Here is an 18,616-nt window from a genome sequence, read left to right on the forward strand (position 1 = left end):
GATTTGAGAAGAGAAAGAAAGACAGGGCAGTGGGATTCGGGAGGTCCACAGCTCTCGAGAAGCTCTGGCAACTTTTATTAGTAATACAGTGCTTTTTATACATAAGACACTAAGCAGGGAATCACTCACAAGAAAAACATTCTTTGTTTCTCTAAAATCACTACTGGAAGGATAAGTTGAAGGACAGGTTCTTGTTACAATAAATCTCACTAGTTGGATACATATTTCTTGGTAAGCCATGAAAGTAGCTCTTATCCTACTGATAGCAGTCATATAAACAAACCCTGGGAAAGCTCTGTAGGCAGGGGTTGCTCTCGTTATACTGATTAGTTGCCATCCAAACAGGCCTGGGAAATCTGTGCGGGTAGGGTGCCAGCCTTGCTAGCCCCTACAGGTGCAAGGACCGTGTCAGCTTACAGCCCGTTCCCCACACCTGAGGCAAAGAAATTGTCAACTATGGGAAGGAGGGAAATCCCTTTCAAGTGTTTCAGGGGAAGAGTTGGAGGAGATTCCATCTCACCACCATAGTTGTTCCCACAGGTCACGGAGTCCAAGAATAAGAAGGTGAGCCGGAAGGGAAGCACCTCTTCCACATCCTCGTCCTCCAGCTCCGTGGTGGACCCGCTAAGCAGTGTGCTGGATGGAACCGACCCCCTCTCTGTGTTTGCAGCCAATGCTGACCCTGTGGCCACGGCAGCTGTCAAGGTACCGTATCCTGCTGGCAGTCATCTTGCTGGTGGTTGGGCCTGTGGGTACAGGAATGAGGTTTTCATGGTTTTCTTTTTAAATTGCATGGGTGCTTTCTGGTTGTAACAATTCACAGAATCCAGACATGCACAGAGTGCAGCTTGTATAGCAGGTGGCCCTGAAGGTGAGAGGCTACTATTTTTATAATTCTTTTTGGAAAATTTATCCTTATGTAATTATGTAGTTAATTCAATTAGTTTTTCATATAAAAAGTCAAACAATTAAAATGTTAGGGAAGTAGGAATGTTGGAATAGATTGGCATAGCCTCAGGTCCCCCGGCCCGGTGCTGGGGTGTGGGGCACGGCTTGAGGTCCCCTGTCAATCCCCGCCAGGTAGGGGGCACAGCCTGAGGTCCCCTGTCAAGCCCCACCAGGTGGGGGCATAGCCTCAGGTCTGCCGCCCTGGCCCGGTGCCACGTAGCCTCAGGTCCCTACTGATCGCTCATCACAGCTCATTATGGCTTGTTATGGGAACCCTGCCTCTGCTGTGGGCGCAGCCATCTTGTGTTACGGGAACCCTGCCTCCACTGTGGGTGTATCCATCTTGTGATGGCATGATGAAGTGAGGGTCAATTTGCATATTACTTTATTATATAGGATAGCAACAGTAACAGTATCACCTTCCTGTATGGCAGGCCTTTCTAAGTGCATTCTAAGTTTAGTTCTCATCACCTCAAGAGGGAGGTCTTATAATCCCTACTTATAGAGGCCCACGCAGAGGAATAGAAATGCTATGTCACATCTGAGCTGGAATTCCAACCGGCCAGTCTGATTGCAGAGTCCACACTCTTAGCCTTCATTCTGTGCTGGCATTCATACATTTATTTACTTTTTTAAAAACGTAATTTGTATTTTTTACATTACTAGAGGCCCGGTACAGGAAATACTTGCATGGGGGTGTGTGTCCCTCAGCCCAGCCTGCACCGTCTTCAATCTGGGACCCCTCGAGGGATGTCTGACTACCCGTTTAGATGGGATCAGGCCTAAACAGGCAGTCAGACATCCCTCTCACAATCCAGGACTGCTGGCTCACAACCACTCGCCTTCCTGCCTGCCTGATTGCCCCTAACTGCTTCTGCCTGCCAGCCTGATGACCCCCTAACCACTTCCCTGCCAGCCTGATCAATGCCTAACTGCTCCCCTGCCAGCCCGATTGCCCCTAACTGCCTTCCCTTGGCAGCCTGGTCACCCCTAACTGTCCTCCCTGCAGATCTTGTTCCTCCCAACTGCCCTCCCCTGCTGGCCTGGTCACATGTAACTGCCCTCCCCTGCTGGCCTGGTCACCCCTAACTGCTCTCCCCTGCAGGCCTGGTTGCCCCCAACTTCCCTCCCCTGCAAGTCTGGTTCCCCCCAACTGCCCTCCCCTGCAAGTCTGGTTGCCCCCCAACTGCCCTCCCCTGCAGGCCTCGTTTCCTCCAACTGCCCTCCCCTGCAGGGCTGGTTCCCCCCAACTGCCCTCCCCTGCAGGCCTGATCGCCCCCAACTGCTCTCCCCTGCAGGCCTGGGTCCCCCTCAACTGCCCTCTTCTGCCAGCCTGGTTACCCCTAACTGCCCTCTCCTGCAAGCCTGATCGCCCCCAATTGCCCTCCCTTTCAGGCCTGGTCCCTCCCAACTGGCCTCCCCTGCTGGCCTGATTGTCCACAACTGCCCTCTCCTGCCGCCATCTTGTGCCAGCCATCTGTGTGTCCACATGGTGGCAGCCATCTTGTGTGTTGGAGTGATGGTAAATTTGCATATTACCTCTTTAGTATATAGGATGGGATTTTTAACATGACATGATGTCTTGGAGAACTTTCTATGTTAGTACTTCTAGAACATCTTCTTATTTTGAATGGTTGCATTATATTCTAAAGAATGGGTATTACACAGTTTAATTCTTCATTCCCCTTCTGAAATACACAGACGGTTTCTGGTGTTTACTGGTACAGATGGAGGTGCCTTGGTCTTTGAACATGTATACACGTTGTGCCTACATGCAGGCATGCAGGGGGTCTGCAGGATAGCTTCCTAGAAGTTCATTACTGATTTAAGGCAATGTGTAGTTACGGTTTGATGGCTATTGCCACATTGTTCCCCAGAAGGGCTTTACCAGTGTGTACTCCCACCAGCAGTATTTCAGAGTCTCTATCTCTTTGCACCCTTGCCGACCTGAATATTGTTAGTCATGTTAACTCTTTGCCATTCTGATTGTTGAAAATTATCTAGTTCAGTTTGCCTTTTCTTGATCCTTTTATTTTTTGGTAATCCTCATCTGAGGATATGTTTTCCATTGCTCTTCAGAGACAGTGAAAGGGAGGAAGGGGGAGAGAGAGAGAAAAAGAGAGTGACAGAGATCCACCAGTTGCCTCCCGCACAAGCCATGCCCAAGCCCCAACCAGGTCGAGGACTGGAATGGAACCGAAGACTCTTTGGTGCTCACGCCAAAGTTCTTACCACTGAGCAACTGCAGCCAAGGCCTTTTCTTGATTCTTAATGAGTTTTAGCATATTTTGATAGGTTTATTGGCCATTTTTGGTGAATTGCCCTAATTTTTTTTTTTTTATCATAGCAAACCTTTTGGTAGAAGTATTTTATTCTACAGTGAGGTACTGGTTGCCTTTCAAATTTTTTTCCATTGATTTTTAGAGAGAGTGGAAGAGGGGGAGAAAGAGAGATAGAGGGGGAAAGGACCATCCATGAGAGAGGGACACATTGATTGGTGACCTCCTGCACATGCCCTGACTGGGGCTAGGGATTGAACTTGCCACTCAGGTACATGCCATTGCCTTCAGTGTATGGGCCGACACTCTAACCATTGAGCTCCACTGGTCAGGGCTGCCTTCTTACACTTAAAAAAAAAAAGATATAATTGACAAAATTATAAGTTATTGGAAGTATACAATGTGATGACTGATGTGCATATACATTGTGAAAGGATCCCCCATCAGATTATTTAACACATCCAGCACCTCACTATTTAACCTTTTTTGTGACAATATTTAAGTTCTCTTAACAAATTTTAGTTATACAATACCATGCTTATTCAGTGTGTTTGCTTATACTTTTTAATTTTTAGAATAAAATTATGTTGGCATTGAAGAGGCTGACTTGTCTTTCCTTAGGACAGCTCCAGGAAGAAAGGTGATAGAGACCAGAACTCCATTGTAGGATTGGATTTTGAGCCTTGGACCAGCAAACGAGGAGAAATCCTTGCCCGGTACACGACTACGGAGAAGCTGTCCATCGTGAGTGCTGTGACTGGCCCCAGGGTCTCCCTCAATGTAGTAGTAATTTCTTTTTGTTATGAGTTTCCACCCAATTTCGTCGCCCCACACAGCCTGCTGCTCAGTCGTTTGGTCGGCCCTCGCTAACCCCTCTGCCGGCCTGGTCACCTCACGCAGCCTGTTCGGTCATCCATTCGGTTGTTTTGGTTGCAACAGTCGCTTGGGTTTTTATATATATAGATGTGCATTCACTTAGAGCATTGATTCACATTTGGGAGGAATATTATCCCCCAGAGGACATGGTTCATTGTCTAGAGACCTTGTTGTCACAACCGTGAGGGTGCAATTGGCATTGAGTAGGTGGAGACCAGGGGTGCTGCTGAACATCCCACAGTGCACGGGGCTCCCACAACAGAATTTTTCAGCCCCGAATGTCATCAGTGCCGAGGTTGTGGACCCTGATGTCAAGTAGGCTAAGTGCTGTCACGTGACTCCAATGCCCTCAAAATTTTGCTATTTGTTCCTTACTTCGAGAGAGAGACCTGAATTGAGTAGAAATTACAGTCTCCAGTAGTTTCTACTTAGGTGTATTTTCACCTTCTTAGTAAATATTTCTAATTTTCATTTGAACAAATAAATAAATTTGTTGGAAAATGATGGGTCTTAAATTGTCTTAGTGTTACTTGAGTACTAATTTAAGTAGTGTACAGGTGTGTTTGTGTGTGTGTGTGTGTGTCATACAACCCAGTACGTTTTAGAAATTATTAACAAATTTTTTTTTTGCCTCTGCAGAATCTGTTTATGGGCTCTGAAAAAGGTGAGTTTTTGTTGTTATTATTCTGATGAGATTCTCTCATTAACTTGAATATAATTTCACAAAAGAAAAAAGTTTGTTATCCAATTCTGACGATTAATTGAACCGAAGCTATTATTTCCTAGATTACATATAGACTTAGTAGAATTGAAATTCATATTTAGATGATGAATGGAAGAGAAGACCATGGAGTAAGATATGGGCCCACTGCTTGCTTTCAGGGTTACAGAACAGTAGTCTCTCCCGTGTAAAACGCAGATTCGCTGGTTTAAGGGAACCCGCATTCAGACGCACTGGCCGCTGGTCACTGATACAGCACGTCTCAGTTTCCTCTGCTGAGACATGTGGTCAGAAGCTCCAGCCCAGGGTTCTCAAGCCAGCTGTGCAGCATGGTCATCCAAGGCTTCATACATCACAGGCTGCTGGTCCCACTGTGTTGTTGACCTAATCCTGAGGAACGGGTCCAGGATTTCTTTTTTGAAGCTCCCGGTGATTCTGAAGCGATTGACAGATGGTGATCCTCTGGGGTGCGGGTGAGCTTGGCCTTGTGTTATGTGTAAATTGCCAGTGGCAGCTGAAGCTCTCCCCCATTCTCTGCAGGTTGAGACAGCACATTGGGAATCAGGAGAGTCAAGCACCTTTGTTATTGACATAACTTGGACCCCAAACCATAAAGAAGTAAATCATAGCATTGTATATCCAGCAGTTTGGAAAAACAAAAAAGATTGCTGATATCTCCTGTGGAGAGAATGTGAGCAACAGGGACTCTGATGTTACCCACTATGTAAAGTACTTTTGTATTACCTATTAAAATGGATGCGGGCCAACTCCTTGACCCAGAATTTCTACTTCTAGGATGTACCCTTTATCAGAAATCAGAGCCTGTCTTGCAGACCAAATCTGGCCCACTGTTTGGTTTTGTAAATGAAGTTTTATGGAAACACAGCTATGCCAGTTGGTTTACAGATTGTCTGTGACTGCTTTTGTGTTATAATGGCAGAGTTGTGTAGTGTACAGAGACTGTACGACTTATAAAATCTAAAATTGTATTTCTGCCTCTTCACAGAGCGTTTTCCTATCTCTGCTCACATCTGCGTTTTTAAAGTGTGGTTCTCGGACCACAGGTGACTGGGAGCCCATCAGAAATGCAGTCGTAGCCCTGCCAGATCTCCTGGAAATAGAATCTGAATGTTAACACATCCTGAGTGATTCCTGCCCAGAGGAACTGCATGCACACATGAGCAGGAGACAGTACAGCAATAATCCTGGCAGCATTGTTCAGAGTGGCCCCTACAGGAAACAAGCACCCGTGGACTGTAGAGTAGGAAAAATTGTGTTGTCTTCACATAGTGGAGAACTCAGTGGTGGTTACAAACATTTAATATTATCTATTAAAATGTACATGTGTGCACAATTCTGTATATAGTATATTTCAGAATGAAGGAAATAGAAAAAGGTTTTTTAAAAAAGCAAATTATTTGGAAACTTCTTACTTTAGTAGTTGTTAGTAATGAACTAATGGTACCATACTCTCATTGATCCCAGACAAATCTGAGCGAGCACCAGAGCTAAGAAGCCAGTGCCTTAGAAGAATAAATCTAGCTCCTGAAGTGAGTCTGGCAGCAGGAGCAAAGGGCCCTCGATCTAGAACAGATGCCCCTTGAGAATGAGAAAGGCTTTGAAATAGGAGGCGCTGGAGAGCAACAGCCAGCTGGACAGGCGCCTAGCCCTGCAGCTGGCTCGTGGCCTGAAGGCTTTCCTTAATCTGTCCCTGTCCCTGCCGATGGAAAGGACTGCGCTGACAGATGATGGGCGGAGGCACAACTCGTCCTGTTTGCTCAAGGGGGCTTTGGAGCCCCAGCGTTTCCATTTCCCGGCAGATAGTGAGGTGGTTGTTTAGTTAGTGTAAGGGCACAGTAGCCCACACCGAGTGAAGCCTGAGAGGCCTTGTTGTTGGAGAACAATTCAGTGGCGGATGTTGGGCATCTTTATCTGGACCGCCTTTCTTTAGGAATAAGTGATGGAACATAGTAAGTCCTTTTTGAGGCTGGTCCTCCACTCCCAGGGGTAGCTTTTAGGCAGAAATGTTTCTGATGGACTGTGGTTAGGGAAGGATGTTGCCGCTGAAGTGTAAAGTCGACAGGAAAGCCCCCAATGTGACAGAGTCCATGTCGTTTAGGCAGAGCCGGGCCTGCCGCGTTCGCAGTGTCGGAGAAGGTTCGGACCAGGCTGGAAGAGCTGGATGACTTTGAGGAGGTGAGCAGGTCATTGGCTGAGCTCAGGGCCCTGTGGTCTTCCCTTTCTTCTGCCAGTGAGCTCTCTGCTGGTTGCTCCAATTAATTCTCGAGCTGTGCATTGTGCCTCCTCCTCAGGCGCCATTGATCTGGGAAAGAGGCCCAGGAGCTGCTCAGGCTCAGGCTGGCCTTCTGAAATCGTCTGAGCAAGCCCAGGTCGTCTGGAACAGGTCTCACTGTGCACCCATGGAGCTATCTCCCAGGAAATGCAGGACAAAGGTCCTGCCTTGCTGCAGAGAGGGCGCGGCCCTCTGCCGGTCTGTGTGTGCTCAGAAAACATGACTCACCCAGTGCATTGACAGGCACCATCTCCTGGTGCTGCCATCGCAACAGAGAGCTTCCTGCCAAGCTGAATAGAGGGTCCCTTTTTACTGCCTCAGCCCAAAAGGGACACATGCCCCCCTGCTCACAGCCCATTTGCCCAAACTAGTCACATGGCCCCTCCTACTGCAAAAGGGCAGGGAGGGCCCTATCTCAGAGTCAAATGACCAGTGGGATCAGTCCCCGGTTTCCTGACCCTTCTATGTGTGTTTCTTTAACAGTGTTCACTGGTTTCCAGGGAACACTCATATAAAAAATATGTGGCTCCTGATCTCCTCCTGTGGGCTAGAGTGACCCTGACCCCGGTGAGCTTAGAGCTTCTCAACTATAGACAAGCATCACTGAGCACACACTGTACCAGGGGCTGTGCTAGTCCCCACACCGTTGATGCACCCACATGGCGGCCTTGCTCTCTTCATAGATGCTTGCTGTGGTCTGTTCTGTCCTGGTGCCCTCTCTGCTCTAACACCCGCCCTGCCTGCTCAGTACTGAGCTCGTCTCAAGCATTGCTTCCTCCAGGAAACCGTCTGTGACCGCCCTGGAGTGCATTCCTGTTACCACATGTGTTCCCTTCTGAGATGAACCTTTTCTTTGAATGCCCCTGAAATTAGGCCGTGTCTCAATTCGTATATGCTTGTGACCTGCGGTCTTTCCTTAGTGGCACGGGAATAGTCGTACTTCTTACAGTGGGCACCGGGTTCAGGGAGTTGTTATTTCCTCCCAAGCATTTATTTCAGTTTGTATTAATGTCCATCTTGTCCTCTGCCTTAAACTCCATTAGTGCAGAAATAATGTCTTTCTGCTTATTTTTGCATCTTGAACATCTGGCACACCGTGCCTGGCACACTGTGGGCGCCGAGAACTGTGTTATCTCTGGCCGCAGAGGAGGCCCTGGGAGGAGAGCAGCTCACCCAGAGCCACGTGGTAGGAAGGAGCTGAGTTGGGAGTTAGCCTGACTCAGACTGGCCTCCAAGGCTAGTCTCAGTCACTGCACTCTGCCCGTCTTTGCAGAAAATGTAAAGGACCTGTTTATTCATAAGACAAAACTATCAATGCACGGTGGCTTATGAGGAAAATTAGAGAGCGAAGCACAGTTGGTGCTGTTCATAGGGTTGGGAGTTGGACACTTTTCCTATTGTGCTTATACTTTCCCTCTTGCTTCCCACAGGGATCCCAAAAGGAACTGTTGAATTTAACTCAGCAGGATTATGTGAATCGCATAGAGGAGCTTAACCAGTCACTGAAGGATGCCTGGGCCTCGGACCAGAAAGTGAAGGCTCTAAAAATAGTCATCCAGGTCAGGTCTAGTGGTTTGTTTGTGTTTTTTTTTTCATTTTTTTCAGAACTTCCTATGTAAAATTACTCTGTGGATAATTAGTGTTTTCCAAGGCCTGCCTTCAGGGTCTGCCTTTTTAATCTGTTCCATTTTCATGTATTTACTGTGAATCTGTGTTTTTTAAGTTGGCCAGTCTCAGAGCCACCTGTGCAGCTCCCTAGGTGTGCATGGCAGAGTTCCGAGTCGCCGAGATCTGTACTAATGATGCCCTCTGAGGTGCGCTTTTCACTGGCCCTGTACGGCCCCTGGCACATTGATGATTTGTACAAACTAAAGATTGATCAGCTATATTTTGGGTTTCCTTGACCAGATTTTCTTTGTGTCTTTGGGACTAGTTGTTGTATGTTTCTGATATGTACATTTTTTAGTCATAGTCTGCATAATTATGTGACGAAGAAAACATGTTTCTGGTGTTAGGAAGTTACATTTGTTGATGAATTTGTTGATCTGTGACAACCCTTGGATCACAAGAGCAAGTTCTATTCTGGACCCTTAAGATCATCCTGTTTGGCAGACCATGCTCAGAAATACACTGTAAAAGAATGTATGATTGCCCTGACCGGTTTGGCTCAGTGGATAGAGCGTCGACCTACGGACTCAAGGGTCCCAGGTTTGATTTCAGTCAAGGGCATGTACCTTGGTTGCAGGCACATCCCCAATAGGGGGTGTGCAGGAGGCAGCTGATTGATGTTTCTCTCTCATCGATGTTTCTAACTTTCCCTCTCCCTTCTTTTCTGTAAAAAATGAATAAAATATATATTTTTATTCATTTGATTTTCATTATGATTTTCAGAACAAAGTTAAAGAATTTCTGAACAGCCATTTTAGTTCAGAAGGACAGATCCCATTTTTGTGAAATGTCACGGCAATGTGCCATTTGTTTTCTCACCTGTTGCCCTGGAGAGAGGGTTAGGAGGCTTTGCACTGGTGCTTGAAGTCTATGAAGGTGGTACTTTCTATGGCAGGTGCTATTTTTTGGGGGAGTTTCATGACCAAGGCCAACTCTCAGTCCTGGTAGAGCCGACTTCCCTTCAATCACTGTTGTTAGTTTTCAGAGTAAATACTTGTGAAGAACAGTCCTCTCACCTGGACACATGAGACAGGGTTGTTTACTAAGGGGCTCAAGTGAGAAAATAGCTAAACTAGCAAGTGCTTCTTCAAAATATCTTTATTGGCAGCATCTCTGCATATTGTTTATAGAACTGTGACTTCTTTACCATGTGGAGATTCTAGTCATGTCTTTGCAAAGAAAATAACTGAACATGTTTCATTACCTTCACCTCTGATTAATTGTAACTGTTTTACTTTCAATACTTTAAACACTGCCTTCTTTATTTAATAAAGACACTGAAGCTGCAGAGTGTAGAGAAATGAGACTAGTTTACCTTATTTGCTCTGCAATAGGGTTTTTGTTTTTGTAGCTTTATTTAAATACTAGAAGTCCGATGCACGAAATGCGTGCAAGAGTAGGCCTTCCTTCCCCCAGCTGCTGGCACTGGCTTCTCTCTGGCACCTGGGACCTAAGCTTCCCTCGCAGCCCTGGCTTTGTCCAGAAGGTCGTCCAGAAAGACGTCCGATCTAATTAGTATGTTATGCTTTTATTATTATAGATATTTTACATATCCTAAAATCCACCATTGTAAGTGTGCAATTCAGTGATTTTTTGTGAGTTTACAGTTGTGCAACTAATACCCAATGTTAGAACATTTCTGTTATCCTCCCTTTCAGATTCCCTGAAGCATGTTTGCAATTAAATCCCACTGCCACTTCCAACCCCAGGAAACCTGCTTTTGACCCTGTAAACTTGCATTTCCTAAACATTTCATGCAGGTGGGATCATTCACTGTGTAATCATTTGCATCTGCCTCTTTCCTTAGCATAAGGCTTTTGAGGTTCTTCCATGTTTCACTGCCAGTACTTTGCATCTTTTTACTGTATGAATAACCCTCTTTTACTTATTCATTAGTAAGTTAATGGACAGCCCTGGCCGGTGTGGCTCAGTGGATAGAGCGTCAGCCTGCGTACTCAAGGGTCCTGGGTTCTCTTTCGATCAAGGGCACAGGCCTGGGTTGCGGGCTCGGTCCCCAGTAGGGGGCGTGCAGGAGGCAGCCAATCAGTGATTCCCTCTCATTATTGATGTTTCTATCTCTTCCTCTCCCTTCCTCTCTGAAATCAATAAAAATATATTTGAGGGAAAAAAATAAGTTAATGGATAGATTGTTTCCACTCTTGCTCTTATGAGTAATGCTAATATGAACATTGGCATATAAGTCTTTGTGTGGGCATGTTTTCATTTCTCTTGCATAGATTCCTAGGAATGGAATTGCTGAGTTATATACTAAGTTTATGTTTAAATTTTTGAGAAATGGCTGACCTGCTTTGCAAAATGGTTACACCACCTGCCTGCATTCCCACCAGCAGTACATGAGCATTCCAGTTCTTGTTGTTTGTCTTTATTATAGCCATCCTAGTAGATGACATCTCATTGTGGTTTTAATTTGTATTTTCATACTATCTAATGGTGTTGAATATCTTTTCATGGGCTTATTGGCTTTCTTTTTTAAATCCTCACCCAAGGATATTATTTTCCATTGATTTTTAGAGAGAAAGAGGAAGGGAGAGAGAGAGATGAGAGAGACACATTGACTGATTGCCTCCCACACATGCTCTTTCCAGGAATGGGGATTCAACCTGTAACTGAAGTATGTTCCCTTGATAGGGAAACAAGCCTGTGACCCTTCTGTCCACAGGCAGCATTCTAACCACTGAGAAAAACTGGCCAGAGCTGCTTATTGGCCCTGCTATATTGCTGAATTCATTTATTCTAGTAATTTTTTGGTGGAATCTTTAAGGTTTTCTATGTCATCCTATATAATCCTATCTAATAAAAGAGTAATATGCAAATAGACCATCTCTCCAACACACAATATGGCTGCCCCTATGTGGTCAAAGATCCTTCCCCCATGTGGACACAAGATGGCCGCCACAAGATGACCAGCAGGGGAGGGCAGTTGGGAGGAACCAGGCCTGAAAGGGAGGGCAGTTGGGGGCTATCAAGCCTGAAGGAGAGTGCAGTTAGGGGTGACCAGGCCGGCAGAGGAGGGAAGTTGGGGGGGACCCAGGCCTGCAGGGGAGAGCGGTTGGGGGTGACCATACCTGCAGGGGAGGGCAGTTAGGGGTGACCAGGCCTGCAGGGGAGGGCAGTTAGGAGCAAACAGGCTGGCAGGGGAGCAGTTAGGCATTAATCAGGCTGTCAGCGGAGTGGTTAGGGGGTGATCAGGCTGGCAGGCAGAAGCAGTTAGGTACAATCAGGAAGGCAGGCAGGCGAGCAGTTGGGAGCCAGCAGTCCTGGATTGTGAGAGGGATGTCTGACTGCCCCTTTAGGCCCCATCCTGGTAGGCTGCCAGGATCAAGCCTAAAAGGGCAGTCAGACATCCCTCGAGGGGTTCCAGATTGGAGAGGGTGCAGGCTGGGCTGAGGGACACACCCCCTCGTGCACAAATTTCGTGCACCAGGCCTCTAGTAAAGAGATAATATGCAAATAGACCATGACTCCAACACACAAGATGGCCGCCCCCATGTGGACACAAGATGGCCAGCAGGGGAGGGCAGTTGGGAGGGACCAGGCCTGCAAGGGAGGGCAGTTGGAGGCAATCAGGCCTGCAGGGGAGAATAGTTAGGGGTGACCGGGCCAGCAGAGGAAGGCAGTTGGGGGGGACCAGGCCTGCACGGGAGGGCAATTGGGGGAGACCAGGCCTGCATGGGAGGGCAGTTGGGGGGGGGGGGGACCAGGCCTGCACGGGAGGGGAGTTAGGGATGACCGGGGTGGCAGAGGAGGGCAGTTGGGGGGGACCATGACTACAGGGGAGGGCAGTCGGGGAGGGACCAGGCCATCAGGGGAGGACAGTTGGGAGCGGCCAGGCCTGCAGAGGAGGGCAGTTAGAGGGTCCAGACCTGAAGGGGAGGGCAGTTGGGGGGGAACCAGGCCTGCAAGGGAGGGCAGTTGGGGGCAACCAGGCCTGCAGGGGAGGGCAGTTGCGGGGGACCATGACTGCAGAGGAGAGAAGTTGGGGTAAACCAGGCCTGCAGGGGAGGTCACTTGGGAGCAACCAGGCCTGCAGGGGAGGGCAGTTGGGAGTGACTAGGCCTGCAGGGGAGGACAGTTGCGGGAGGGCAGGCCTGCAGAGGAGGGCAGTTGGGAGGGACAAGGCCTGCAGGGGAGGACGGTTAAGGGGGGTTGATCAGACCTCCAGGGAGGGCAGTTAGTGGTGACCAGGCCTGCAGGGGAGGGCAGTTGGGGGCAATTGGGCTGGCAGGGGAGAAGTTAGGCGCCAATCAGGCTGGCAGGTGAGTGGTTAGGGGGTGATCAGGCTGGCAGGCAGAAGCGGTTAGGGGCAGTCAGGCAGGCAGGCGAGCAGTTGGGAGCCAGCAGTCTGGTTTGTGAGAGGGATGTGGAATCAGGCCTAAACGGGGCAGTCGGACATCTCTTGAGGGGTCCCAGATTGGAGAAGGTGCAGGCTGGGCTGTGGGACACCGCGCCCCCTCCCCCCCCCCCATGGACGAATTTCATGCACCGGGCCTCTAGTCTGAATAATGAGAGTTTTACTTCCTCCTTTTCAATTTGGATGCCTTTTATATTCTTGCCTGATCTCTGTGGCTAGGATTTCCAGTACTATGTTCAATAAGAGTGGTGAAAGTGGGCATCCCTGTCTTTTTCATATTCTTAGGGGATATGATTTTATTTTTTGTCCTTTGAGTATGCTGTTGACTGTAGGTTTGTCATATATGGCCTTTAATATGTTGAGGTATGATATCTCTATTTCCACTTTGCTGAGAGTTTTTGTCAAAAAAGGGTGATAGATTTTGTCGAATACTTTTTCTTTAGCAATTGTTCTGATCATGTGATTTTTGTCCTTCAGTTTGTTTATGTGGTGATTGGAGAATATTGTAGCAACCTTGCATCCCTGGAATAAATTCCATATGGTCATGGTGTTTGGTCATAGTGTATGGTCTTTTTAAGATATTGCTGGATCTCATTTGCTAATATTTTGTTGAGGGTTTTAGCATCTGTGTTCATCAGGGATATTGGCCTGTCAGTTTCTTTCTTTGTAGTATCTTTATCTGGTTTATAATTAGGATAATAATGGTCTCATAGAAAGAGCTTGGAAGTGTTCCTTCCTCTTTAATTTTTTGGAATAGTTTGAGGAGGATGGGTATTAGTTCTTCTGAACCAGAGCTTTTGTTTGCTGGGAGTTTTTTGATTACTGCTTCAATTTTGTCATTTGTTATTGGCCTCTTCAGGTTTTCTGGTTCTTCCTGATTAAGTTTTGGAAGATTGTATTTTTCTAGGAACTTGTCTAATTCATCCAGATGTCTAGCTTGTTGGCATATAGTTGTTCATAGTATTTTCTTGTAATTTTGTATTTCTGTGGTGTCAGTTGTTACTTTGAACTTCCCTCTCAGGACTGCTTTCACTATCTCCCATAGATTTTGGGTTGTTGTGTGCTCATTTTCATTTTCTTCCAGCAAGTTTTTTTAATTATTTCTTGATCTCATTGGTAACTCATTCATTGTTTAATACCATACTATTTAGCCTCCATGCATTTGAAGGGTTTTGAGTATTTTTACTGTAGTTGATTGCTAATTTCATTCCATTGTCATCTGAGAAGATGCTTGATATGATTTTAATCTTCTTGAACTTGTAGAGACTTGTTTTGTGTACTAACACGTGGTCTATTTTTTGAGAATGACCCATGTGCACATAAGAAGAATGTATATTCTGCAGCTTTGGGTGAAATGTTATATAAATGTATATTAAACCCATCTGATCCAGTGTGTCAGTTTTTAGAGTCAGTGTTTCCTTGTTAATTTTTCACCTGGAAGATATATCCAGTGAAATCAACAGAGTTTTAATGTCCCCTATTATAACTGTATTGCTATCAATCTCTCCCTTAAAATCCTCCAGAATTTAAAAAAAATATATTTAGGTTCTCCTATATTGGGTGCATATATGTTTACTAGGGTTATATACTCTTGTTGGATCGATCCCTTTAATATTATGTAGTGACCTTTATTGTCTCTTCTAATAGCCTTCATTTTTAAGTCTATTTTGTTAGATATGAGTATTGCTACCCCAGCTTTTCATTTTGTTTTCATTTGCATGAAGCACTGTTTTACATCCCTTCACTCTCATCATGTGTGAGTCTTTTGTTCTGAGGTGCTTCTCTTACAGACAGCATATATTTGGGTCATGTTTTCATACCCATTTAGCTACCCTATGGCTTTTTTTTGGAACGTTGAATCCATTTACATTTGAGGTAATTATTGATAGGTATTTATTGTCATTTTAATTCTTTAAGCCTATATTTCTCTCTATTTTTTTTCTCATTACAGTAATTAATTTAGCATTTCTTGTGGTGTTGGTTTGGCGGTGATAAACTCCTTTAGCTGTGTGTGTGTGTGTGTGTGTGTGTGTGTGTGTGTGTGTCTGGGAAGCTCTTTATTTCCCCATTTTTTGAATAATAGCCTTGCTGGATATAATAATCTTGGTTTCAGATCCTTGCTTTCCATTACTTTGAGTACTTCATGCCATTCTATTCTGGCCTGTAGATTTTCTGATGAAAAATAAGCTTATGGGAGCTCCTTTGTAGGTAACAAATTGCTTTTCTCTTGCTGCCTTTAAGGTTCTTTTTTTGTCTTTAATTTTTGTCATCTTAATTATGATGTGTTTGGACATGGACCTGTTTGGGTTCTTCTCAATTCTGTCTTCTGAACTTGTGTAATATTTTCCTTCACCAAGTTATGGAAGTTTTCTGCCATTATTTCTTCAAACATGGTCTCTATCCCTTTCTCACTTTCTTCACCTTCTGACACTCCTATGATATGAATATTGTTACGTTTCATGTTGTCCTACAGCTCCCTTAAGCTGTCCTCCCGTTTTTTATTGGTTTTTCTTTTTGCTTCTCTGATTGAGTGATTTTTTTTTCTACCCTGTCTACTAGTAATTCACTGATACTCGGCTTCCCCTAATCTGCTGTGTACTCCTTCCATGGTGTTCTTTATTAGCATTATGGCATTCTTCATTTCCAACTGGTCTTTTTTCATAGTGTCTGTACCTTTTCTCTTGCTGTTGAGCATCCTTGTCATCATAATTCTGAACTCTATATCTGATAAATTTCTTATCTCCATTTCATTTATCTCTTCTTCTGGAGAATTCTCTTGTTCTCTTATTTGGGGCATGTTTTTTTGTATCCCCCGTTTGGCTGCCTGTTTGCGTTTGTGTCTTTATATTAGGTGGTGCAGGACAATGTCAGACATTGTTTGTTACTAGCCCTGAGTAACCTCTTTGGAGCTATCAGCAATCCACATCTTGTGGCTCCCTTGGCTGGGGCTGGATGCCTTTGGAAAGGACCAGGATGTACACCAAGATCTGCTTCTTGTTTTTTTAGCTCTGAGCATAGAATTAGATCAGGAAAGACTCAAAAGTCTCCAGAGAACCACTTCTGCCTGCAGTGCGATTATTATTCAGTCTTTATTAGCCTCAGGCTATGACCACCGGACTGAAAGACACGTTTTCCAACAGAGTGGGGTAATTGCTTCTGCCTGCAGGCTGATTGTTATTTTCAGTCTCTTAATGGGCTTGAGAAACTTCATAGGGTGGGATGAGGTATTTTCCAATAGGGTGGGGCTATTGCTTCCCCTTAAGCATAAGCTGCTTGGATGATAAAGGTCTGCTGAATAAAGGTATCCCTGTAGTGTGAGGGAATGACTCAGTACAGGAAACTGAGGTGTCTGCCTCTAAGCTCTAAACCCAAAGTCCCCAACCTTGGCTTGTGCTCACACAGCTCCAGTCCATTCTGCCCTCTCCCTGCCAGTGCCCAAGGTGAGTGACAGCACATCAAATTGTGTGTGTTGGCCCTTTAAGAGGGTGCCTGCATTTCCAGCCGTCTCTCCTTGGCAGACAGCAACCCTGCTGCTTTTCACAGCCAGTGTTATGTGGGCACCTTTCTCAGTTCCAGTGCTCTGGGTTGGGGAACCCAGCTTGGGAATTAGACTCCAGAGTTCTCAGTGGCAACCCCCCAACAGCTTAGATATCTCTCCCGATACTCAGCTGCTGTCTGTGGGAGCCCAAGCCCAGCCAGCCCTTTCGTGCCTCTGCCCTTCCTACCAGTCTCTGTGTGGTCTCCACTTTACGTCCTTGGTTGTCAGGGTTCTCTCCAGCCAGTCTTCTGTTGGTTATTGAGGATGCTTATTCTGTATTTTATTTTTTTTTTAATTTAATAAATCTTTATTGTTCAGATTATTACAATTGTTCCTCTTTCTCCCCCATAGCTCCCCTCCACCCGGTTCCCACCCCACCCTCTGCCCTTACCCTCCCCCCACTGTCCTCATCCATAGGTGTAAGATTTTTGTGCAGTCTCTTCCCGCACCCCCCACACCACTTCCCCCTGAGAATTTTCAGTCCACTCCCTTTCTATGCCCCTGATTCTATTATATTCACCAGTTTATTCTGTTCAACAGGTTTTTTATTAACTTGATTTTTAGATTCACTTGTTGATAGATATGTATTTGTTGTTCATAATTGTTATCTTTATCTTTTTCTTCTTCTTAGAATACCATTCAGCATTTCATGTAATCCTGGTTTGGTGGTGATGAACTCCTTTAGCTTTTTCTTATCTGTGAAGCTCTTTATCTGACCTTCAATTCTGAATGATAGCTTTGCTGGGTAGAGTAATCTTGGTTGTAGGTTCTTGCTATTCATCACTTTGAATATTTCTTGCCACTCCCGTCTGGCATAGTTTCTGTTGAGAAATCAGCTGACAATCGTATGGGTGCTCCCTTGTAAGTAATTAACTGTTTTTCTCTTGCTGCTTTTAATATTCTCTCTTTGTCTTTTGCTCTTGGCATTTTAATTATGATGTGTCTTGGTGTGGTCCTCTTTGGATTCCTTTTGTTTGGGGTTCTCTGTGCTTCTTGGACTTGTAAGTCTATTTCTTTCACCAGGTGGGGGAAGTTTTCAGTCATTATTTCTTCAAATAGGTTTTCAGTATCTTGCTCTCTCTCTTCTTCTGGCACCCCCATAATTTGGATGTTGGTACGCTTGAAGTTGTCCCAGAGGCTTCTTACACCATCTTCAAATTTTTGGATTCTGTTTTCCTTTTGCTTTTCTGGTTGAGTGTTTTTTGCTTTTTTGTATTTCAAATCTTTGACTTGATTCTTGTGTTCCTTTAGTCTGCTGTTGGGTCTCTGTATAATATTTTTTATTTCAGTCAGTATATGTTTAATTTCTAGTTGGTCCTTTTTCATATCCTCGAGGGTCTCGCTAAATTTATCAGCCTTTTTTAGGAAATTCTTGAAAAACCTTATAACCGTGGTTTTGAACTCTTTATCTAGTCATTTGTTCCTCCATTTCTTTCGTTTGTGATCTGTTTCTTTGTCTCCACATTTTCGCTGCTTCCCTGAGTTGGTAGGGTAGCTTTGTGTGCTAAGTGTCCTATATGGCCCAGTGGGTCAGCCTCCCCAGTTACCTGAGGTGAACACTCTTGGTGCACCCCTTTGTGGACTGTGTGTACAGCCTTGTTGTAGTTAAGTCTTGATGGTTGTTGGTATCACTCGGAGGAATTGACCTCCAGGCCAATTGGCTGTGAGGATCAGCTGTGTGTATGCCGGGAGAACTTCTGTGATGGAGACAGTCTTATGAGACAAGACTTGCAAAATTGCAAAAGCCTCTGTGCTCATCTTGGATGGGGCGGAGTCTCAGGGCTGAGCAGACAGTCTTGGCTTCCCGTCAGCCCTGCCCTATGATGCCCCTGGGTCTCAGTATCCCTCAGTAATTGCTGCAAGCACCTCTGAGAGAAAGCCACCCTCGAGTTTTGCCCACTGCCAGACAGTTCAGTTTCTC

General features: G+C 45.6%; 1 protein-coding gene across 2 annotated transcripts in view; it reads left to right on the forward strand.

The window, feature by feature from the left end:
- Nucleotides 1-18,616, forward strand: part of VPS35L (VPS35 endosomal protein sorting factor like) — a 144,092-nt gene that overhangs the window by 18,294 nt on the left and 107,182 nt on the right. For both annotated transcript variants that reach the window (XR_013814183.1, XM_079783991.1), the window contains exons 3-7: nucleotides 541-705; nucleotides 3,849-3,971; nucleotides 4,743-4,767; nucleotides 6,944-7,020; nucleotides 8,548-8,676. Coding sequence is in view for 1 of the 2 variants with exons in the window: in XM_079783991.1 (XP_079640117.1) it covers nucleotides 541-705; nucleotides 3,849-3,971; nucleotides 4,743-4,767; nucleotides 6,944-7,020; nucleotides 8,548-8,676 (519 nt within the window). In the remaining variant the exon portion in view is untranslated. The remainder of the gene's footprint in view (nucleotides 1-540; nucleotides 706-3,848; nucleotides 3,972-4,742; nucleotides 4,768-6,943; nucleotides 7,021-8,547; nucleotides 8,677-18,616) is intronic.

This window comes from Cnephaeus nilssonii (assembly GCF_951640355.1).
Source record: "Cnephaeus nilssonii genome assembly, chromosome: 2".
NCBI classification, from domain to species: domain Eukaryota; kingdom Metazoa; phylum Chordata; class Mammalia; order Chiroptera; family Vespertilionidae; genus Cnephaeus; species Cnephaeus nilssonii.